We start from the raw sequence: 23,609 nt of genomic DNA, 5'->3' as shown, positions 1-23,609 counted from the left end.
CCTCGGTAGTTGGTGGGCGCTTGTAAATATGTTTACATCGCAACGCGCGCGCGCGCCCCCCTAACCCCCCACATACACACGGACGTGCAGCGCCAGCGCGCGCGGACGGGGGGACTGTCATGTACTGTACACTCTGTGCGGCTGTTGGCTACTCTCCGCTTAGGCCTCGACTTGACAGGTGCACGCTTGAACAGTGTGCAACACGGTGCCCGCCGAACTGTCACCGCGTCCAGTCGGCGGCTGCTGTAGCTGGCCTGTCAGTTGGAGCCGTTACAGCGCACTGTTGTTTACGTGCAACACCGTGTGCGTGGAGCATTTATGCATTCCCGCTTCTACACTCACTGTTACGGCCTCCAACGCTGATCCCCCCCCTCCCTCCCTCCCTCCACCCCCCTTCCCCCGATGCCGTCGCTCGCCTTCTTACCGAACTTAGCCGGACTCGACATAGACACCAAAACCCCGGGCGAAAACTTACCCCTTTAAGTCGCTTTAAGAGGGTGTTTTTCTGCCCGCTCTTCGGTAGGTTCCTTTGCTCCAGGGCAGCTTTCAAATCCGCAACTCGGAGCGACTGTAGAGGTTTTCCATCAAGCGTAATATCTTCGTCCGCCATTTTGCTCCCTCCGCTCTTCTGAACTCCGACGAACGTCGCCACGGCTGCTGCTCGGCGTCACGCCTCGGCAGTTTCCGGAGACGTTCGGCTTGTCCGGAACGCACAACGGTACAGTTGACGGGCTTTAGCTGTCCCGAGCCGCCGGCATTTAGCAAGGTTTATTCAGAAAAAAAGTGTTTTTTTATACTGCTTTACGGTAATAACCCACGAATAAGACCCTTAAAAGAACTTGAATGAAGAACACACATTTCAATAAGAACATTTCAGATCACAAAAGACGTTTCTTGCAAAAACTCTATTTCTGAACAGAAATACAAAAGACGTACATCAAACGTAGTGTTCAAAGTAAGACGGTTTCTTAACAATGAAATAAGCTGTACGACAGAAAATCCCATACCTGTGTATTATGCAAAATATTGGATAAGAAACTGACATTGTAACATTGGAATCCACCGCTCAAATCTTCCAGATGATTGAGATTATATATATATATATATATATATATATATATATATAATTAAAGTCATACACAGGACAGTATAGAGCAACAAAGGAACAATATGGTTAACTATCGATCAAATTACTCATAAATAAAACTGGGGAGGCAAGGTAGCTTTTATGCAATACTTCAGGATACCACAAGGTGGCGCGGGTGGACAAGACAATGTCATCACAGCCCTTAAAGGAAAATCTTTCGAAATCCACGAAAAGGAGTCCGGTATTAAGTCGTATGAATGACCAGATGAAAGATACGTAACCTTTAATCAAAAACCATATCCCAACTTTAAGCCCTTTTGTGCTGATTTGATTGTAATATGTTGCTCAAACTGTTTTGAGTTGTTCCATAGCGCCAACATGTTACTCAATACTCATGATGACCGGGTGTCATCCAGAAACTTCAAAAACATGCCTGTTTTCTCTTAGTCGGATGATGTAGTGTATCTAATATTGCAGTGATGTCAACCTAGTGAACTTCAACATGGTCACATTGGCCATTTCAAAAAGTCTGGGTTTTGGTGTAAAACTGACACCGTAAAGAGAGAAGTTATACCGCCCATGCATAGGTCTCAGCCTTTTTTCTTTTATCTACTAAAGTAGGCATAAGTACGGCTCATTGGTAGGTATCTTGGGGGAAATGAAGATTAAAGACAAAGCAAAGATGCACATCCAAACAAGACGTGTCACGACAGGTGAACTCAGTCAACAGGTTTCTTGTCCTTAGCGAGGTTTCTATCCGACTGTGGGAAAGAACGGGATTAGGTAATTTCTCACCAAACCGTCATTAGTCATTCTTTGAAACATGCCGAGTCCTTAAACACTATATTAACCTGCATAACGGTTGACTGAAGAATGTGCCGAGTGACGCGTCACGTAAACGTGGGAATTGTGAGTAACGGCGTAGACTTTGCCCTCTGATGGAAGTGGACCCAGAACTCCACAGATCAAGACGCGGACTGGGTGAACTTTCCTGTAGCGCACGCTTTGAAATACAAAAGTCAACATGCTTTCAGGGTAATGAAAAAAGGCTTATCGGGTATCATTGTACAAAAGGAAGGCCAGAACAGGAACACAAGGCCTTCTTTTTGGACTATTTTTGGAACGGGGGGGGCTTGCTAAATAAATACAGGAAGGAAGAAAAACAGCCATCATGTGCGAAGAAAAAGGAAATATGGCAAGCATATTAAAGCAAAGCTCCCAAAATAACAGGTCCACGCGGACTGCTCCGACCTCAGAGGGTTTTCAGTATTCAATAAGTTAACACTTAAAATAACAAGACCGTCCGCCATCAAAGCAAAAAAACCTCACAGAGACCAAAGAAAAATAAAAAAAAAAAATAAGAAAAACACACACTCTCTGTAGAAAGAACCAATGCAACAAAAACCCCAGCTGAGTAACAGCTGCAATGTGGCAAAAAACACATGGTGCCGGGCATGGCTTCCCTCACAGACAAAAAGGTAAGGAAATATAATAGTGTGAAGACAAATAAGGCATTTCAACACTAAAATATAGGTGTAGTGTTTATATAGTTTCCACGCAAGTGGTATGAAACATCAAGAAGAGATTTGAGCCAGACGCTGCAGCAGAGCGGAGAAACCGGCGGCTTGATGGGAGAGCTCGTTGACGCGGTCCAACATCTCCTGGGCGGCGGATCCTGACGGGTAGTTTTGTGCGGCGCCCTTCGTTGCCACGACGACCGCCTTCAACGACTGGCAGAGTCTCCCCCCGGAAGTGGTGATCTGAAACGAGGGAGGAGCAGATGGTCACAGTTCACGCCGAACGAGTTGATGCTCGTTTACGATTTGTTGCTTTTTTTCGTTCAAGCTAGCTAAACGCGACCTCCGTTTGAACAGTTCACGACCCCAAAGGGACCCGGAGGCGCAGAAACTAGACGTCACATCGCCGTACTGTCTACGGAAGTGATAACGGATTGAATCGGTGCTAGACGTGCTCAATAAAGCTTTGTTCAAATAGAACACATCATAACAAGACGAAGAAAGGTAAGAAGAAGAACAAAATAGCACAATGGAAGTAGCACAAATCAGATTTTTCTTTGGGCGGGTAAAAAAAAGAAAAAAAAAAAATCAGATATGGGTCACATCAGGCCCGTTTATACAAAAAATTTTAACCGAGCCGAGACCAGTCAGAGCTTGGATCAGTTAACCAAGCCTAGACGACTGTTTACACACCACACTATCCGGGTTCCTTGGTTGCTCCTCGCCTCCTAGTGGCGATCTGCGGTACTACCGCTCTCTGGGATTGAAGGCGGGACCGAGCAAATCAAAAGGGCGGCGCCCGTAACATTCAGGATGTTATGGTTAGACAGAGTCAGCTTTTGGGACGTGGATAAGACAAAAGAATGTCTAATAAGGATTTACAGACGCAGGAACAGACACTGAGGTTTATCACGCTGCTAAGCAGAATCATCTCTGGAAATCGTGTGGCACGGTAGGGAAGCTAGTATTATTATGAATGTCTGAAATTTATCTGAATGGAGTGTGAATCGGGACGTGCAGCCAGACACGCCGGAAAACCCGCGGACAGTCAGCTGACTGTAAGGGGATGACGCGGTCTGCTCATGCGCTCTTTATCAGAAAACCGGGCCAGAAAAAAAAACCAGGCCGAGACCTGCTCAGTAACTGGTCTGCAGTTAGCAGACCAGTTCAGTCTGCTGACCGTTTAGACACAAGAGTTATCTCGGTTACCGAGCTCGGACTGGTCTCGGCTCGGTTAAAAAAAGTGTAGTGTAAACGGGCCTTATATGGGCGAAACAACGGTATTTGGGTCTCATTTGGCTGCAGTGTGAGCGTAGCCTAAGACATGGCTTTGATCACATTTGGCATGTTTAACACGGGAGTATCAAGAGAGAAGCCTGCAGCTCGTTGCCCACCTTGGCTCGCAGGTCGGCGGAGGTCAGGAGGCGGGACAGGGTGTCCCCGATGAACACCAGCTTGTGCGCGGTCACGATGAGACTCTTCCCTCTGGCGACGAAGATGCGAGGCGGCTGGTTGCCGTGCACGCTGCTGTAGAGCACGTCGACGGCGTCCGCCAGGCAGGAGAGGTGGGCGAGGCTCTGAGAGGAGTAGAAGGACAGCAGCTCCGAGTCCTCCAGGGAGAGGGTGAGCGGCAGCGGGGGAGATGGAGTCAGCTGTAGGGGGGGGGGGGGGGGGGGGGGGAGCGACAGAAACCGATTGTAATCTGAGATATAAACGAGAAGAGTTAAATTCATTATGCCTGGGGAGATTATTTATACCCCATGACACTTTTCACATTAAAACTGCAAACGCCATTGTATTTTATCAGGCTTATTTTCATACATTTATGAATTAGGAGAAAAATTATACATGGTTTACTAATTTATTTCCAAATAGTCTTAAAAAGTTGTTGGTGGTACTCTAACACCCCTTAAATAAAATCCAGTGCAAACCAATTACCCTCAGAAGTCAGCTGATTACTAAACAGTCCAGTATCACGAAAACCCAAAAACACAGCAGACAGCACCGGGTGAAAGTTGTGCTAAAGTTTAAAGCAGCATTAGCAAAAAAAAAAAAAATGCATGCCACACTTTTCAGATTTTAACTTGGAAAAATGCTAAAAAGCCAGGTGCTAGATTCCTTCCCCTTGACACTTATGCAATACCTTTTGTTGTTCTATTACATAAAATCATAGTTATAGTCTGAACTTGGCAAAATGTGGAGAATGTAACAGGATGACGATGTTTTGCAAGACACGACAGGCATTGATAAATAGTTGGAACACAGAATTTGGGGCAAATGCCCTGGAAGAAACGCAAACAACGCAAAATAAAGTCCTGAATGAGCATCAGAAAGGCTTGATATGGCAGATTATCCTTGTGTTCTTGGTCCAGAGGCCTGTTTCACAAAAGCAAGATAGAGGATTGAGCTGGGATTTTCCTGGTATCCTAGCTGAATTAAGCCTGGACTTTCAGAAAAGCAGTAACACATAAGTTACCATGCAGATTTATTCTGTGCAGCTAGCCTGCTCCAGACCAGGTTTAGTTAATCCTGGTGCCTTATCTGTTCAGTCAGTGGTCACGCTGTTTCCTTATTTGTGGCTTTCAGCCTGCATTAAAAAAAACACTGATACACATTGATATTCAGTAAACTACTATAATCATTTTAAAATTATGATAGTAGCCTCAACTTTTATTAAGCTTATTATCCATGTAGGGATTGCTACTGTTCAATTGTGTTTTAAAGACTGCTGTTGTTCTGAGTTTGACAGAAAGGCCTTTGATAGACTAGTGCATGTGTTGAAGGAATGAGAATGGCTGATGAAGAAGCAAATGTGTTTTCAACAAAATCAGGTGTTACACCATCTTCCACGAAATTCTGCGACTCTAGGGGGCGTTGCTTTGCTTACTCCTCCAGTAAAAACATGTTTCCTTCCAAGTGCACGAAATAGGCGATCTCCCAGCCCCAAAGGGGGGAAAAAAAACTACAGAAACCATAAGGCTCAGTGACCTAACAACTGTTAATGGAAAGAATTTCATGTTATTTTATATATTTTTATCATAAATAGGTCATTTCACTGCAATCAGATATCCTACATCTACTTTTTTCAATCTGCGTTAGAGTCTATGCTTAGTGTTTTAGACGCAAACAATGTTTGTATTAAATATTAACGCCACTACTATAATCTGATAGGAGGTGAACATTGTTTTGCAAAGGCTGTCTGCTACTACTTCTTCAGGAGTTATGGGTCAGCGAAACGGCGCCCTCTAGAGTCAGAATTGGATAGATCAGAGGAAATGGCTTAAAGGTGCATAGCCACATTATTTGATTTTTTAAGTTTACAAGTCAGCAGCTCACACTTGGTTGCATACAAAGTTTTCATACAAGATTATCAGGTCCTAGCCTCGTGAGACCATCCTGATCTCGCAAGCTTTCAAGGTTTCACTCGCAGATCAGTCTAGCTACTCTCCGTTAAAGAAAATTTGGAGCCGTTCACCAAACGAACGTCCAATCAGCGTTGGCTTTGAGGCGGGTTGAGGTGTGACGCAACGAGAACCGCGACAGTTCAGTCTAAAGAACATGGCGGCTTCAGCCGATGAAACTAGCGTTAGCGTGGCTATCAAGCAAGTTTTATCGGAATTACAGAGTATTTCTTTGCTGAGCTAAAGAGCCTTTACCTGCAGCAGCAAGAGTAGCACTAGCTTGTGGTTGTGTTTTTGTCGTCGCTCGTAACAGAGCGACGACAAAGCATGTTGACGAGTACGTCATATGCTTCGTTGATCTGATTGGTTTATTTGGCCCGTCTATCACCAACATAGGCCAATCAGCTAACCAGTATTTTCGCCCCTTCCCAAAATTACTTCAACGGAAGGTTTCCAGATGGATATGCGAAGCAAATCTATCTGGCGGAGTCAGGTTAGTCAGGTCCTGCTGGCGGATTAATTATTATTTTTGCCGTTTTTTGCTCAACTTGTTAGTAAATAAAGCCTTTTGTGCTTATTTATGATACCAATGGAAGTATGTTACTGCGCCTGAAACAAGGAAGCGGCTAACGGCTATTAGCATCTCCCAGCGAAACAATGAAGAAAGGTCCAAGATCCAGTGGGAAAAAAAAAAAAATATGATTCCAAGAGGGAAAAGACAGGAATGTTGCTGGAAATACAGTATGAATGTTGGTGTTCACTGCAGCGGACGCTCAACCTGCAGAGGCTCGGAGTTCCCTGATGTTGAGTAAATGTTCTGGTATGAGTCTCTTAAAGTTGTTGTAGATCGATGGTCTTCGATCACACTGAGCTGCCGCTTTACTGCAAGGCATTGCAGAGGGTCAGGCTCAGTCGGGCATTATTTAATTTTGATTTATTAATTAAGCAAACCGGCATTATGATAGTTTTGCGATACTACCGCTAGATGGCGCCACATCTACCCTCGAAAAGGACCATAAGAACACTGTCAGGATGGACGCTTGGTGTATATAACCTTATTTTATCACAATCAAATGGTTTTTGTCTCCTTCCTTTAAGCATATAACGTGGCTATATAGCTTTAACATTTTTTATTTTTTATTTTTTTGCATTATAAGTAGCTCCAAACAAATGTGTTTTCCTTCATAATAGCAACAGTGTTTCCATTCCAGAGTATCATGGGGTTTGGTTCCTGATAAGGCTCCATCAAATGACATTGCTCCTTTGGTTTGAAGACCTCGCGGTCTTTTGTAGACAGGCAGGGACGCGTATTTAGCTGGATTACTTACACCTGGCTTGAAATGGTCGCGTTTCCTGAACCAGGATCGAGTTTAGTGAAACGGTACTGATTACGCTATCTCAAGCCTGACTTTAGAGCTTATCCTGGATTTAAAAATCCGGCTTTTGTGAAATAGGCCTCTGGTCTCCAAAATATATTCTTGTAAACGTGAGCAATCTTTTTATTTATCTATTTGGCTATTTTGTTATCTAAGAAATACTATTTCAAAAGCAACAACATCGGCCTTCTTCTTTGCACACAACCAAAAATGGAGCAGGAGGGACAAAAACATCCTGGATTTGCATCCAACTCTAGGATCAGCCTGGTAAATTATTCATGTCTAAGCAAGGCTATATGGCACTGTCCCAATTATGTCAATTTCTTTTGGAATTATAGCACAATGCCCACAATTATGCAAGGCATGCATATTCACAGGGGGACTAACTCAAAGTGTGGAAAAAAAGCACGTGGCATGGCTGCCATGTGCTAATAAGCTCCTCTAAATAACCCTGAGAGAGAAGCGCAGCTGTAACTCCACTGTCTGAGAAGCGAGGAGTGAAACACACAACTCCGCGCAGTACATCAAAACAAGAGACGCTGCAGAGGGAACGACCGTGCTTTCTGTCACTTATTGTCCGCCGGCGTCCTTCCCATGTGAGGCCAGATTGTTGCCACTCACAAGCGAACTCTTGTTTTTCGTCTCGAGCCGCGATGACGAGGAAACCCTGCGAGGAGCGAGGGGGGGAAAAATGCAGACTACTGCACAGAATACGTGACTTCAGCTTCAGCAACACAACAAGAGCTCAGAGCCTGACGTCGGACGCTCAGGAAAACTAGTGACGTGCTTCTAATTTATATGCGCCCTTCTTCTTAAAAACAGCAATCAACGGGGCTGCAGAAGCCGATGCAAAGAAACGTAACGCGGGGGTAAATATTTTGGCTCTTCCCGGTGCGTGGAGAAGCAAACGGCTGCGGCCCGCCGGATTAATGAGTCACAGTGCTTACTGGTAAACAGAGCGCTGCTGTCAGCTCGCAGTGAATAAGTGACTTATCCCAGCGGAGCTGCTGTTTGTGCTTCAGTGCAGCACAAATCCTCTCTGACGGCAGGGTGACACAACAGGACCCAACGGCACAGTCATGGGAAAAAAAGAAAAAGAAAGAAAGCCCGCTCTGATTTTGAGAGTTGCACATATCGGGGCATGTCTTTCAGGTTTTCCCTGGAATTAAATCTACCTTCAACTGTAAAGAAAACACACCAGATCCTCCACTTTCATTACTGAAGTGAGAAGTGAAGTCAGGCTACAAAGGCTATGAGCGGAAAAGAAACCTGAGTTTAGACAAGGGGGCAGCAGCCAGGTGCTGCCGGTCGTGTATGCTCGTCCAGGGTGTGAGCCCCCCCCCCCCGTATAAAAACAGGAGTGCTGGCAGTCTGTGAACGCTGCATCAAGGTGGCTTTACCAAGGCACCCGTCACCCCCCATCAACCCGGGAAGAGTTGTAGCATTTAAAGTCTTGTAATCGACGGCGAGAAATGTTTTTCTTAAGCGGGGAAACACTCCATTGGCAGCTGCCAATCTTCCCAGGATTGAACATCTCAGAATTTTTACCCCAAGATCAGACTTTGCTCAGAGAAATTGGAAAAAAAACAAAAACAAAAAACCCACAAGAGCTCCACCTATGAATCCTCGTGCCAAAGTTAGCATGTTAAATATTAAAGTCCAGAAAACAGCTGAAGGTGTATGGGTCGTTGAGGAGGCTTCATAGGAGAAAGATCAGCAACACCTCTGGAACAAGGAGCTGGGCCAAAGCCGAGAGGTCTGGACTCAGGGCATGAAAGCCAAATAAACTCAAGCGTTTCCTCCACACCGCAAAAACAGATCTAAAAATAAGTAAAATGTTCTTAAAATTTGTGTATTTATCCTTGATTTGAGCTGGTAAATAATATTATCTGCCAATGGAATGAGTATTTTGACCCCTAAATTAAGATAATTAGACATCCTGCACTTGAAATAAGATGATGGAGATGAGTTGTTCCTATTTTAAGTGCAAACATCTTATTCCATTGGCAAATCACCTTATTTACCTGCTCAAATCAAGGACAAATGCATTCATTTTAAAGAATATTTTACTTATTTCTAGTTCCGTTTTTGCAGTGTGAGGAGCACGGTGGCGGAGGGACTATGATTTGAGCTGGTTTTGCAGCCACAGGGCCTGAGCACCTGGCTGTCATCGAGTCGCCCGTGATCTCCTCTCTATATGTGAAACAAGCTGTTCAGCAAAGAAAGTTTGGCCAAAACGGGTCGTTCAACAGAACATTGATCCCAAGCTACAGCAGAAAATAATCCAACCGGCCAGACATCGGCCTGATTAATACGGCGTGGAGGGACCTGAAGAGTGAGGTGCAGGTATTTGTTTCATGCGGTTTAATTTTTCCCCACACAGTTTTATCTCTGTTTAATTAAAGATGATCACGTAGAATCACCGAAAGTGGATTTAAATAATTGTTCTAACCCAGTAAAGACCAGAGGATGTCTTTCATTGTGTGATAAACCGTATGGATCTAGAGAAACCTTCACTTTCCCCGTGACTCTGAGGGAATCACTCACCCTTGGCTCTCCAGAGAAAGTCTGTCCGTTCTCAGTGAGAACGCCGGGAGGAAGGTCTGGTTTCCCCTAACGTGGCGAACAGAGGACAGTCAGGGGCGCACATGGACACGTTTACACTGGCGGCGGGACGAGCGGCTACTACCGGCAGACTGACCTGCAGCTTGACGTATCCAACGCTGTCTCCCGTGGGTACCGGCGCCGGGGCCGGGGTCAAGCCTATCCCCGCGTACTCGTTGCTGGGGTCATCCTCTCCGTTGACGGGGCCCATTGTCAGGGTTATGCCGCCCGGAGCTGGAGGCAGAGAAAACACGGGCTGGGGCGTCGGGGGCAGCGGCCGCTCCTGGATCCAGCTGCCCTTACGGGAACCCATCCCGCCCCCGCACGACTTCCCATCAGGCACCGGCAGCGCGGGCAAAGGCCTGCGAGACAGAGACTCCTGGGAAGACAGGCGAGGTCGCCCCTGAGCCTGCAAGAGGAGGCCGCACTCTTCCAGGGAGCGCTGGACCAGCGGTAGGAGCCCGTCAGAGGGGGGAGCGTTCCCGACGGCGGCCAACGCCGGGAGCAGGTCAGAGAGCCGGGCCCAGGCCTGCTGGAGGGGGGGCGGGGGGTCGCCCGCGTGGCTGGCCTTCCAGGACGACAGGATCTCAGCCAGAGAGGTGGCCAGGTCCCGCGACGACAGCGAGGAGGCCGTGCCCAGCAGAGAGTGCACGGCGCTGGACAGCGAGGCTTTCCACTGGACGTCGCCGGAGCCGTTGCTGGACACGGAGTGCCGGCGGGTGGAGGCGGAGGAGGACGACGAGGACGACGAACGGGGGAGGACTTCGATGGTCAGGGTAGGCATGTCGTAGATGCCGCCGTCCGGCTCGGAGGAGTCTCGCTTCTGATCGGCGCCGCCGGCTCGCGGTTCAGACCCCGGGACAGAGGCGACCTGTCCGACGAGGGCGGCGTCGTCAGCCAGGAGGCTGTAGGTGGACTCGGCGGGGCCCAGAGGAACGCCTGGGAGCGTGGGGACGCTGTAGACATCGTCCTCGTCTTCCTCGGGCTTGATGGGTGACGGCGGTTTGTTCAGAATGATTGAAGGGACGTCGTAGACCTACAAGAGGAGAAAAAAAACATTTTCACAAACTGTATTTGCCTTTGACCTTCACATTGTTCCACAGTGAAAGAGCCGTCTGTGAATATTCCAACAATACGCATTTAAAGGACTTCTATCCAACATCAACAGCCAAAGAAATGTGTTAGGGAGGGAATAAATATGTAAAATGAACATCTACTGGGGAAATGTGAACAACATGGCCTACAGGGGGTTACACATCAGTGGTTAGAGTAACATGAGTGTAGTGGCACTCTGCGTCCCAAAAGTTCGTTGTACCACCTTTGCAGTTTGTCCAACAACCAATATTTGAATCACTTGACTGAAACTGAAAAGTCTTCTTTTATGATGTTTACTTAAAGAACTCAAAAAGTACGCTTACAGAAAAAATGAAAGGCTCGGTACAGATCGGTCAAATAATTGTGTTGCTTCCACCGTATCCAACTGCAATCTGCCCTCAAACGTGCATACGGGTAATATTAATGTTACGCATTACGTAGTGGGAGCCAAAATTACTTTTCACAATAAAAGCATCCTTTTATATTAAGTTATATATTCTAGAAAATATACTCATCATAAATTTTTTTACATTTAAATTAAGCATATTTATAAATTTTTAATCTAAATTATTATTCTATATGAATTCCCCATTAACTGGCTCTTACATTGAGTAATGGGTTAAAATATGTACAAATTAACAACGCAGTCACAAACTGAAACTGTGATATGTGGTCTTCCACAAGGCGCAGTCAAATTATTTATACTTCACCTAAATTATATTTTTGCAGGATCCAGAATTTTGCTGATGATACAAACTTTTTTCCTGGAAAAAAACATGGACAAACTAATACAAATAGTAGAAAAAGAGCTGAGTTAAAAAAGTGGTTTGATTATAATAAGTTGTGATTAAATGAAAAACTAAATTTAGGTTATTGTCCTTGTAATCGGATTTACAATAATGTAAAGTTACAGATAAATGGAGTTGAAGTTTTTAGGGATTATTCTAGACATCGGACTTAGTTGGAAGCCTCATACTGAATATATTAGAAATAAAATTGCAAAAACTACTGGAATATTGTTTAAAATAAAAGACTTAATTATGAGACAGGCATGCATATCATATATACTTGGTTATGCCAAATTTGACAAATTGCTAAGAAATATGGGGAAATGCAAATAAATCATTGATTGATCGGAGGCGACGGGACTCTCACTCAGTTCTTTCTGAAAACGTCTCAACACTTATCCAGGAGCCTTTGTCAATTCTGGTGGCGATGACCCGGATAACTGAGAACCTGCACCTCCTGATTCAGGTTTGAACATTTGGTTTCCTTTGGTAGGAGCCTCTCAGCAGGCCACATCCTCGCTTTATTTACCACATCCTCATTCCCCAAATCTCTCGCCCACAAGTGTCCCGACTCCTCCGGCTTTCTGTCACATTCAGATCTGGACTCTTGCCCCGCCTCTTTTCAGGACTCTAATCTTCTGCCGACGCCGTTCCGGTGGCGATTAGCTGTGTGGCTGGACTTCCCGTAAAAATCCCTTTGATAAAAAAAATTACGTCAGTCTTCAGCATTCCAGCAGGTACCTGAACGCTTTGGGTCAAAACTGCATTTCATCCACCTGAAGAGTTTTTCCAGGGACAAAAGAAAGTTCACGTGGTTTTGGAAGGTTTGAGCAAGGCTTGGACTTCTGTCTGCAGACACCTCTGCACAATGAGCTGCTTTAAATCTCACGCAACACGTCTGCAAAAACTACAGGTTTTGACCAATGGACTGCAGGACTTAAATCAGAAAAACTAAACCTGATGGCAGGTGTGAGCTTTGAATGCTTAAAATGAAATCAAAAGCTGCTTCAACAAAGTATTAGCTTAATCAAATTATTTTTGCTGTGTTTTTTTTTTTTTTTTACATTTCCCTCCCAACACTTTTATTTGACTCATACAAGATATTTCAAAAATATTAAAAAGGCAACCCATTAGTAAAATGCTGCACTTATTAAACCACCAGAGCCAGCCTGGTGACCTTTAAATTAGCATAAAAAGTAAAATCTGCAAACATATGCAGCACGCGACTTACTGGCCCATTTAGTTATTGATCGCCTTTGTTTTTGGGGGTTTGTTGACACTCAATAATAATGATGAAGCCGTGTCTGATCTACATTTGGGACCAGAAGGAGCAGGACAAAGGGGGACCGGCCCGACAGCTGGCTCACATTCTGGGCTAAGATTACAGGGGGAGGCCGCTGCGGTCGGGGTGGTGGTAGTGCTGCGGGTGGGACACCCATGGCTTGGCCCTCACACATGGGCGTGACGGGGAGAAAATAGTAACAGCATTTGGACCGGAAAGACAGGCTCTCCCCAGCAGACAGAGACAGGTGTGGCCCCGCCTTGGAGAGAGAGGGGGGGGGGGGGGCAGGGAGACAGACCAATGGTGGAATGTGGGAAAAGAAATAGTGGCCGGGTATTCGATAGTCATCTCTTGCATTCACGACCTGCTGCGCTTGTATAGACACGAATACCAGAGCCGTGTCACCGCTTCCAGAAATTTCTCAACTAATCGCTGCCATGAATGACGCAAACTATCAGGAGGACGCTGTGTGGAAACCCTGCGTGTGTGTGTGTGTGTGTGTGTGTGTGTGTGTGTGTGTGTGTGACCACTTAAAAGCGCGACGGATCAAAGAGCAGTCCCTTCACCAAACCTTCGCAGGCCTCTAGGGTAGTCATGGTTCTAAATTAAAGTAGAGGGGCAGAGCGTTTTCTGCAGTAAGAAACCCAACCCAAAGTAAAACAGCTGGACTTCTGTTCTGGAGCTGAAGACGTTTCGCTTCCCATCCAGGAAGCTTCCCTCGGTTCAAAATGTCTGGAGCAGTGAGGAGTTGCACGCTTTATAGAGCTGCTGGCGAGGCCTCGTTAGAGCTGGGATTTACCTGGGACTGATCGCCCCAATAATGGAGAGTCGTCAGGCTCATGAGAAAGTAGAGAACATCACCCCAGTTCTAAAGTCCTTACACTGGCTCCCTGTAGCTCAGAGAATAGACCTTAAAATACTTCTGTTAGTCTATAAATCCCTAAATGGCTTAGCACCTAAATACATCACAGACTTGTTATCAGTGTATTACCCTCCAGACCACTAAGGTCTACTGGCTCCAGCCTACTCTGCATACCTAGAACCAGAACTAAACACGGAGAAGCAGCATTTAGTTCCTATGCTCCACTTATCTGGAACAAACTTCCAGAAAACTGTAAAAGTGCAGAAAACCTGAGTTCTTTTAAATAAAGATTAAAAACACATTTGTTTAGGATTGTTTTGACTGTTCTAGTTAAACTGTTCTACTGAAACATCATTAGTTAAACTTTTTTAGTCCAACTGTTTATTGGTGTTCTATTTTGTATCTACATTTTATTCCTACTTGCTTATATTCTGTTTTATTGTCCTGTATTTTAATCATGTAAAGCACTTTGCATTGTCTCTGTACTGAATTGTGCTATACAAATAAATTTGCCTTGCCTTGGTTAGCCTGGCTCACAGGAGGAATGTTGTGGTCACTTTTGAGTGGAGGTGTGAATTGGGGTGAAACTGAATCAGACCTATAACCTATCGCTGTGTTGGAACCTGAGCCCTCCTCCTCTGTTTAAAGGTTGTTTTTTTCTCCCTTTACGTAAATGGCTTCCTTCACCCCCTCATGTGAATCTAAGCTCTAACGAGGCCTCGCCAGCAGGTCTATAAAGCGTGGAGCTTCACACGACTCCAGACGCTCAGAAACGTCTTCAGCTCCAGAACAGAAGTCCAGCTGTTTTATCCTTTAACCCTTTTTGTGGATTGATCATGACCTGGATGACTGAGAATCAACATAAGAGACCCAAACAAAGTGAGGCCAACAATGTTTTACACGACAAACTAGACCAGATACATCTGAAAATGTGACTTTTTTTCCCCTTTTTGACCCGGAAGTCGGAGTTTGGATCTGGGAACAACATGAAATATTAGTTGACGTGATGCACCGAGTCGGAATAAGACCAATTTTTCTACAGATCAGCGGGTCAAATACTGACAAAGATCTTTTCCTATTCTTTAAATGCATAATCATAATCTAGTCGCTCATATGCCAAATAGAAAGCACCTCAAGAGTAATGCTCCTTTAGTTTTCCCACTGTAATAATTTATGCTTTTCATGACAGCATGACAACCAGCCATGCTTGTCTAACTGGTAAGCACAGGGAAAGTGCAGCAACAGGTGGAGGAGGGGCAGAGTCAGAGTACTCTCTGCTCCATACAGCCTCAGAAAATCCTGTTCTTTACCTTTAAGGACCATAAAGGCACTCAACATATAGAGGGTAAGAATAGAAAATGGACTTTATCGCCTTTTCTGACTCTTTCAAAACACAGAATATTATTTCCCATCTTTTAAGACACGCAGATCCATGCCAGAAATCAAACGCTTGCTTTACCTCCGTCTCAGGGTCAGCGTGTGATTGGACGCTGCGTGGGGTGTCATAGATGCCATCGGCGTCCTCTGTGCGGGTGGCCTGGACGGGCTGCTGCCACCTGCCACTGGGGAGCGTGTCGTACACCTGACATGGCAGCAGAGGACAACATGGAGTCAACATCTGCAGGAGCTCACAGCGTCTGAAGGAGAACGGCTGTGAGGCCTGAAAGCTTAGGAAGAGCTCCACGGGGAGCTGGAAACCCGCCCCCATACCTGGTCCGCTGCGGCGTGCGAGGAATCCTGCTTTTCTCCGGCTTTGTTCTGCACACCGCTGCTCGTCTTTTCTCCGTTACCCTGGGCCGTCCTGCTCTGCCTGTCCTCCGCTGGCTGCCGGCCTGCAGGCCCTGCCGGCAGCTTGGGGACAGAGGCGGCCGACGAAGGCGCCGTCGCATCTTTCTTGGTGACCCCTCTCACGGGGGGTGCTGGCGGAGGGGGTTTGCGGGCGAAGTTTGGAGACCCTGGGGCCCGAGGCTGCCCTGCTCTGACTAACAACGGGGACCCCCGGTGACCAGCGGTGCCCGGTTTGACCCTGGCAGCAGTGGGGCTCGGAGGAACGCCCTTGAGCAAGGGTCGGGGGGACGCTTGGGTGGGGGTCAGCGAAGACGGGTGCTGGTGGGCCAGAACTGTGGCCGGCGGCCGCTGTGGGCTCGATCCGACGGGCGTGGGGGTTTGGTACACTCCGGGTGCGTCCTGGCTTGCTTTGGGCTGAGGGGTCCCACTGTTCACGCCACCACCTGTTGGGGACTGATAAACATCGTCACCTGCAAGCGGCGTCCCCCTGGGCACCAGGTAGCAGTCGTCTGAAGTCCCCAGGGTTGGTTTGTCCCTTGGAATAAGGTAGGTAGCGTCTTCCGGTTCATCAGCAGCCCTCGGCGCTCCGCTGGGGGAAAGGTAAACCGACTCCGAAGCCATGAGAGCGGCAGAGGGCACGGCGCTTCGCGGCTTCTGGTAAAGAGTTCCAGACATTTCTGAGCCCCGCCCCCTTAAAGATGGGGACCGCGGTCGTCCTTCCGCCCCGATATCCCAGTCCGGTCTGGGCCGAGTGCCGGAACTGGAGTGTGAGCGCGGGCGGCCGGCCTCCACCCGCCGTAGCTCTCCGGTCCGAGTGGCGGCGGCCCCGCCCGTGGCAGGCGGGGACAGGTAGACCCCGTCTGCATCACCGCCGGCAGCCGATGGAGGGCCGGGGGACAGGTACACGGACTCCTCCTTGGACCCGGGAGCCGGGTCGGAGCCCGGCGGCGGGGCGGTCGGCAAAATCTTGAGGCGGTTGGAGGGAGCGATGCCCTGCTTGCCGTGCAGGGAGCAGCGCCACCAGCCCGGCCCGTCGGCCTGCTTCTGCTCCAGGACCATCAGGATGTCGCCCTTCCGGAAAGCCAGCTCCTCCGGGCTCTCTGCCGCGTTGTCGTACAGCGCCTTCGCCAAAACCGTCTGGAGAAGAGGAGGCGAGACAGCGGAAACCTTTAGCACGTTCCAGTTCACTAATTCAAACAACATGCAGGAGAAACTTTCACCCACAGCCCACAGTCAGAGCTCTTTGTCTCACAAACGATTACACCGAGAGGCTGTTTATGTCCATTTCCTACTTTTGCTTGTTAATAAACGCATTTATGTGACTCGCAACTCAAATATATTTTTGACTTGATTGGGGGGAGAAATAAAGTACATGATAAAACCCTCTGACTATTATATTCGAACACACAAGTCTCAAATTTGTGCAATGCTTCATCAGCGTAAGAGATGGACGTAGAAACTGGCTGGTGACTGGAATCGTACGCCTTTTTCAGCCCCGCTGACCCCCAGCATTACCCGACCAGTCCGGTCGGCTCACGCCCCACAGGGTCATTCTGCTGACTCTCCGTGTCTTACTTTACTTTACTTCTAAAGTCTCCACATGTACTCCAAAACTTTTCTGGGCATGACAACCTACATCTGTCAGACATTTGGTCAGATTGAAGAAAGGAATCGGCCCAGGATCAGATTTGTCGGACTGCAAAAAGTCTGAAAATATTACAGCAAAGTCGTGCTGTTTTATTATTTTTTTCTCAGCTAGTTGTCAACCTGAACCTGTAGGAAACAGGTTGGACGAGCACATGGAGGCTGTCCTTTTAGAAATCTGAGCGTGGATACGCAGGAAAAAAAACACCTTCAGTTAGCGCCGTAAACCAAACTAACCGGTAATGCAAATACTTGTGTCTTAGTTTTAAATTAGTGATAAAGGTTTATTGTTTTTAAATAGAAATTGGACTGGTCACAGCTTTAAAAACAATAAATATTAACCCCAGATGTATCATTTTTGGTGCATTTTAATCAAAATTAAAACCCATGGTGAAGATCATGGGTACAAAGGGCTTCTATTGAAGGCATCACATAGACGTATGGAGAGGCAAGGTGGGGCGCTGGCCCAGAGTTTATAGTTTAGAGCAGTCCAATGGAGAGCGTATGACGCTGGATGGTGAAGAGCTCAGGATATCAGATCAGAACAGAGTGGAGAATCGGTCAGCAGGAGGAAAATAAAACAGAGAGAGAGAGAGAAAAGCCAAATCTGAAAATCCCCAGCTGGGCCGGTAATGATGGCCAAAAGAGGAGAAGGGGAAGCAGTCGGAGGTGGATCAATGATCAAATGGACACGGGAGCTTAATGGTAATGAGCAAGATGAGAGGAAAGGGGGAGGGGATGAGAGGCACATCTGTCCCTTGCTGTTTAGGGTTTAATTGCCAACCCAAAGCCAGAGAGTCAGACCCCCTTTCATTTTCTAAACCAAACCAAACCCCCCTCAGGGACCGAGAGGCTCCAACCAGCCATGTGGGAGCCGCCCCCCCTCCTCCCAAAAACAGTAATGGAGGCTGTGAGGATCCTCATACAATATACCGTAATGAAAATATACAAAAGCAATAAAAGGTGTGCATCATGTTTAAATCACTGTCCACCGCGGTGAGGGTAGCGTTTTCCTATAATAAATGCACAGTGAGGGGAGAAGTGTAGGTTACTTACTGAGACAGACATGGCTCCAGGCTCATCGGACAGATCGCTGGTAAACTGCAACTCTTCGGATCCACGCAGAGGCGATCCGATCCGATCAGAGCAGACCTGCCGGGACTTCCCTCGGTGGTGTCGTCGGCCGGGCGCCGGGGCACAGCTGGCTCTGGACGGGACTCATCCGAGCGGTGCGGGGCGGCTTCATGCGGATCCTGCAACCCATGCGGGAAGGCTGGTCACGCATTGACGAGATACAACCACCGAACCGGTTCCGCCGCCTGATACCAAATCACGCATCGCCACAGACGCACGGAGGCGCGCCGCGAAGGACGGCGTCGCGTTCACGCGGCTGTGCCAGACTGCGTTTAGGCGCTGATCGCCACCGCGTAGATGGCTGAGGTGTGTGGCATAAAGAATGAACGCTACCACATGTGGTCCTGGGCTGGGAGGACAGCAGCGAGGCCTGGTTTTCTGCACTCACCGCCTGGATTCACTCTCACTGCCGCTGGGTAGAGCCACACCGCCTCCTCTCGCTGCTAACGCTCAATTCAAAACAATAGTCCCGGAGCAAAAGCACCGAATCCCAGCTGTTACCCATGTAAATCAGCGCCAGCGCAACGCCGTCGATTCAGAACAAGCTAAAAAATAATTAATAAACGAATACCTTGCTTCTGCCTTCCCATCGGCGTGCAGCTTTGAGCGGGGATACGCGAGGAATCCTTCTTTTTCCCAGGCGTGAAAATCTTTGGTCATTGGGGTTCGATCCCAGACGTAAGCGCGTTGACGACGCATGCGCGTCAGTTCAGAATCGGAGGGCAACGCCGCCGCCATATTGAGAGAGGCGTTTTTCGGTTGTTTTTGGTCAAGTTACAGGCGCAACTGCGACTTAATAAATTTGATTTCCATTGAATGCGCGTGAACTGTTTCTGTTATTCAGGCCAAAAAGATGAAATTCGTTTACAGATTTATTTGCACAAGACAATGTGTGTCAAACCTTCAGGTCTGCTTAAAGGCTAATCAAGGATGACCTTCCCTCCATCCAGGACTTGCACAGGTCTAGGGTCAGAAGAAGGGCAGATCCAACAGAGGTCAATCATAAATCAGTGGAAATCAGTGCAGATGGAATCGGTGCTTCAAGAGCCCACCCACGGGACAGCATGTGGTCAACAATTCATTTCTCCATGAGTCAAACCACTGTTAGACATGTCAGAAGCATTTCACCTCGGTTAATCAGAATATATGAACTGACCCTGAATCCATTTCTGTATTGGACTTAGGTAAAAGTTCATTTTCTGACCAACTCCATTTTGGGTTTTTATTCATAATTAATCCATAATTATCAAAGCTGACAGAAATTAAAGCTCAATTTATGGCCTTTGATGTAATGACTTCTCCTCGTGATTTAAATAGTTGAAATAAATAAACGTTTCCCCGATATTGTCATTCCATTTATCCAGGTACAGGGTGTGCAGATTTTTCCTGGTTTTAAGTCTGACATTTAGCAAATTATTAGGTTTAATCGAATCATATCGTCAACAGCGATCAGATACTAAACAGTCAGAATCAGCATTCCTTGCAAGATTTGTGCACACAAACAACGAATTTCATTTCAGTTCCGCTTTGCTCTCTATGAAGAGATTTAAAGGGTTATATATGTATGTATGTATGTATATATATATATATATATATATATATATATATATATATATATATATATATATATATATATATATATATATATATAATGTGTTTTTTTTATGTATATTATGCATATGTGTATATTTATCTTTTTTCAAACGAGGAAGGCATGTTGCAAAATAATCCAAAAAATAATTTTATTTTTTGTAAACAATACTCTGCAGCGCCAACCGGAATGTAAAAGTCTCAGCAGTTTGTGTCCAGAATGTGTGGAATCTGCAGATATCTTCCCTGCTCTTCTTCTAACCTCAGACCTGTACAGGACCTGGATGGAGGGAATAAGGTGAACCCTGATGATCCCCCTCAGCAGACCTAATTGTTCATGGGAGTTTGAACCTGTCCTCGTTTGTGGATGAGCCAAACCACACAGTGATGGGCATGCACAAAACAGAGAGATAAAGTACTTACAGCCCAGGAAAACCACACAATTAGGGGCTCACATCACAATTTCATGGTTAGCCATTAGTTCATTATCATCCCTTTGTCCTAATATGCATCTCATTCGCCATTTGCATAATAATAATACATTGTTTAAACTGAAACCTAATGTTTTAAAGGGTTTCACATCCATACCTTAAAGATAAGAAATTATTTTATGCCCACAATGGGGAAATTCAGGTGTGACAGTAGCAAAGACATAGAGTTACACACAATTAATGGTAAGTAAAAAAAAACAAGCTTATCTACATGTAATCTAAAGTTAGTTCTAAAGCTTCTTAAGAAACGCCAAGGCCTTAAACAGCACTGGGTATGTTATGACCCAAGTATTAGCTTAATATGAAATATATTAAATGATTTTTCAGGTCAATACAGCACTAGGCGTGGATCGATCCTTGTGGGCTGCCTTTCCCAGAAATTTGCTTAACCTGGGCAAGGTGTGTTAGCTCGCACCCCTGAGACACATGGGAGAGTAAGCCAGGGGTAATAAAAAAATTTCCACTGCGGTTAAAATCTTTTTAAAATAACGTGTCCACCTCCCATCATGACTGAAACAAAAGCTCTCATATAAATTGTAAATATGAATATATTTACACCCGTAAGAAGGAGCGGTCTGTCACTGGCACGAGTGGCCGCTTTTGAGACCTCAACCTCGGGCTTGTCACCAGTGCCTGCAGTCGGATCTCATTTAAAGGTGTAAATATTAACTCTGTCACTGAAAAAAGCTTGAAGAATGAGCGCTTTGCCCCAGGAACCTGCAGGAACACTCATACAGTTTCCAAGCAGAGATCAGACAGGTTCTGCTTTTATGTACGATCCAGATATTTATCCCGGTTGATCAATCCTTAAAAAGAAAAAAGACTTGCATGTACAGATATGGAAACATTATTTATATTATTTTTTCCTCTTATTTATGTTTCATTTACAATGATGTACTTTTATCATTTGTCATTTCTCGCAGATTTCTTTAGTGTCAGCTCAGGGTGGGGGACGGGGACAGGGGCTACAGCGTCTCCCTCTTTTGCAGGCCAAACAGGCCGGGCCAGTGGAACCGTGCCTTATGTAACTTGCGAGGGTCGGATCCATCGCTCACTGGGTCATGTGACCCACAGTTATGTTCTAGGTCACATGAGGTCACAAAGTTATGGCAGTCTGTGACAACAAAACATGATATGGCACTTACCTGATCCAGTGCATTTTTGGTTCTCTGATGTAGGATTTTAACCTGACAAAAGCCAGCTGTATGTCGCTCCGCCTAGCTCCACTCACATACATCTGGGACACCGCCGGTAGAGAGTGATTTCTCCAACCAATTTTATGGTCTGGCCAATCAGGACGCAGGACTGGCATTTCATAGATGTGACGTGAGACTGTTTTGATAGCAATGGCGGCTCGTCGAGGAAGCAAGCGTTAACATTGATGCTGCTATTTCTTCCGTGTTGTCCAATCTACCTAATATTGTTTCATTAAAAGAACATCAGAGAACGGCTCTGCAGGCTTTTGTTGGTGGAAACCATGTTTTCGCTCTTCTCCCGACCAGCGGGCGCGTCCGCTACAGACGCGGACGCGCCCCGGAGCGGTTAGCGCAAATCATGTTAGGAGGCCTTTAGTCCTCGACGCGGTCGGCCCGGAATCGACTCCAACCCGCGCCGCTTTTCCGCCTGTCTTCCCCCCTCTTCCTGTCAGCTCACTGTCAATAAAACGCATGCCACTAGAGCCGCAAACACATTATTATTATTATTAATATTTTTTTTCCTGCGTCGCTCTCATCAGCGTCACGGGTTGGCTTCGGTGTGAGTGGTTGAAATAGCACGTCAATAAAGATGACAGACAAGTGGCTTATCCAATCATATGCAAGATTTTTTGATAAGGCCCAACCTTCAGTAAAGGCAATTCCTATGGCGGTGTCCCAGATGTATGTGAGTGGAGCTAGGCGGAGCGACATACAGCTGGCTTTTGTCAGGTTAGTAGGATTTAACCTAGTGGGATGAATGTGGCCTTCTCTTTAAAACTCCATAACTTCTTGGTCTGCTGGCACAAAGTGGTCTGCTATAAGATTGTAAAACACAGAGGGAGACTGTTTAATTTGCAACAGTGCAGTGTGGCCTCTGGCCTTCATGGGAGCAAAACCTAGAAGTTAGAGGTCTAGTGCCCCCAGTGGCTAAAAGTTGCACGGTGCTGCTTTTTGGGCCAAAAACATTGCAAAACCCAAATTATATTTTACTGGGTGATTTGGTATATATTTAGAAGTGAATTAAAGCACATTTAAGTGAATTGTAAGTATGCATTTGCAGATATTGTGCAATAACTGTTTCAGTGTCCATTAGAATATTTACAGAATTTTGTGCATAAAAGCTAGAATTGCTAAGTAGTTTATAGCAAACATTAGTGCCTTTGTTATTCGGAAAACCACGCCTAATAGTAGATTTGTCAAATACTTTGTGCCACTCATACAATGGCGGACGCGCTCACGCACTCGTTCTACTGGGCAATGAAGCCAAAATAATTTCTTGTTAAGCAGACATGTCTCCCAGCCAAAGACTGGATAGGGTGTCGAAACGTTCTCAGAAAGAAACTGAGCGAAAGTCCGATTGCCTCAGACTTTAGCCTGTTTGCTGTTGATGACCCGGATAACTGAGAATGTGTGCAGGCAGGCTGCGCTGATCTTAAAGCGACACATACTTTGGGCAACCATTACTTAGTCTTATCAGCTCGTTGTAAAATCTGGCACCTCTCCGCGGTCTTAACCGCACCTCTTCTGTGATTGGCTGCTGTTTTGAGGGTGCGTTCAGGGGCGTCGATATCGACCGATATCAAGAGAATTGAGTTTCCAAAACGTAAAAAAAGAAATTACTGACAATTAAGTAACGTTACTAATAAGCGATAACACGAACACCTAAATTATTCTATCTATTGACATTACTGCTGTAAAAACACTAAGTTTACCGTTGCAAAAAGGAAAACGCGTTTGCGGCTTTTATTTTGACA

General features: G+C 46.2%; 2 protein-coding genes across 3 annotated transcripts in view; both read right to left on the bottom strand.

Annotated features, from left to right (window-relative positions):
* The window catches only part of acin1b (apoptotic chromatin condensation inducer 1b), a 31,830-nt gene extending 31,180 nt beyond the window's left edge, over positions 1-650 (bottom strand). The window contains exon 1 of the mRNA XM_036146351.1: positions 476-650. Within this exon, the coding sequence (XP_036002244.1) occupies positions 476-610 (135 nt within the window). The 5' untranslated portion in view covers positions 611-650. The remainder of the gene's footprint in view (positions 1-475) is intronic.
* A 240-nt stretch (positions 651-890) lies between these two features.
* On the bottom strand, positions 891-19,341 carry efs (embryonal Fyn-associated substrate). 2 transcript variants are annotated; one of them, XM_012851449.3, is made up of 8 exons: positions 19,150-19,333; positions 18,501-18,697; positions 15,723-16,937; positions 15,472-15,594; positions 10,083-11,021; positions 9,929-9,994; positions 3,999-4,256; positions 891-2,847 (listed from the first exon to the last, which is right to left on the bottom strand). In XM_012851449.3, the coding sequence occupies exons 2-8, from the start codon at positions 18,510-18,512 to the stop codon at positions 2,662-2,664; spliced, it is 2,799 nt and encodes a 932-aa protein (XP_012706903.2). In that variant the 5' UTR covers positions 18,513-18,697; positions 19,150-19,333; the 3' UTR covers positions 891-2,661. The 2 variants fall into 2 exon arrangements, with proteins under 2 accessions (XP_012706903.2, XP_021165661.2); XM_021309986.2 differs by lacking the exon at positions 9,929-9,994 and having other exon boundaries at positions 19,150-19,341.
* Between the last annotated feature and the right edge of the window lie 4,268 nt (positions 19,342-23,609).

The sequence above is a fragment of the Fundulus heteroclitus genome, chromosome 14, assembly GCF_011125445.2.
Source record: "Fundulus heteroclitus isolate FHET01 chromosome 14, MU-UCD_Fhet_4.1, whole genome shotgun sequence".
NCBI classification, from domain to species: Eukaryota; Metazoa; Chordata; class Actinopteri; order Cyprinodontiformes; family Fundulidae; genus Fundulus; species Fundulus heteroclitus.
This window is presented reverse-complemented; position numbering and strand designations above follow the sequence as displayed.

What these genes read in the sequence shown, in the direction of transcription:
- efs (XM_012851449.3), bottom strand. An exon ending in ACGCTGACCCTGAGACGGAG is followed by an intron (nt 11,022 to 15,471) that starts GTAAAGCAAGCG and finishes CTCCTCTTGTAG; the next exon opens with GTCTACGACGTCCCTTCAAT. An exon ending in CCGCCGACCTGCGAGCCAAG is followed by an intron (nt 2,848 to 3,998) that starts GTGGGCAACGAG and finishes CCCTCGTTTCAG; the next exon opens with ATCACCACTTCCGGGGGGAG.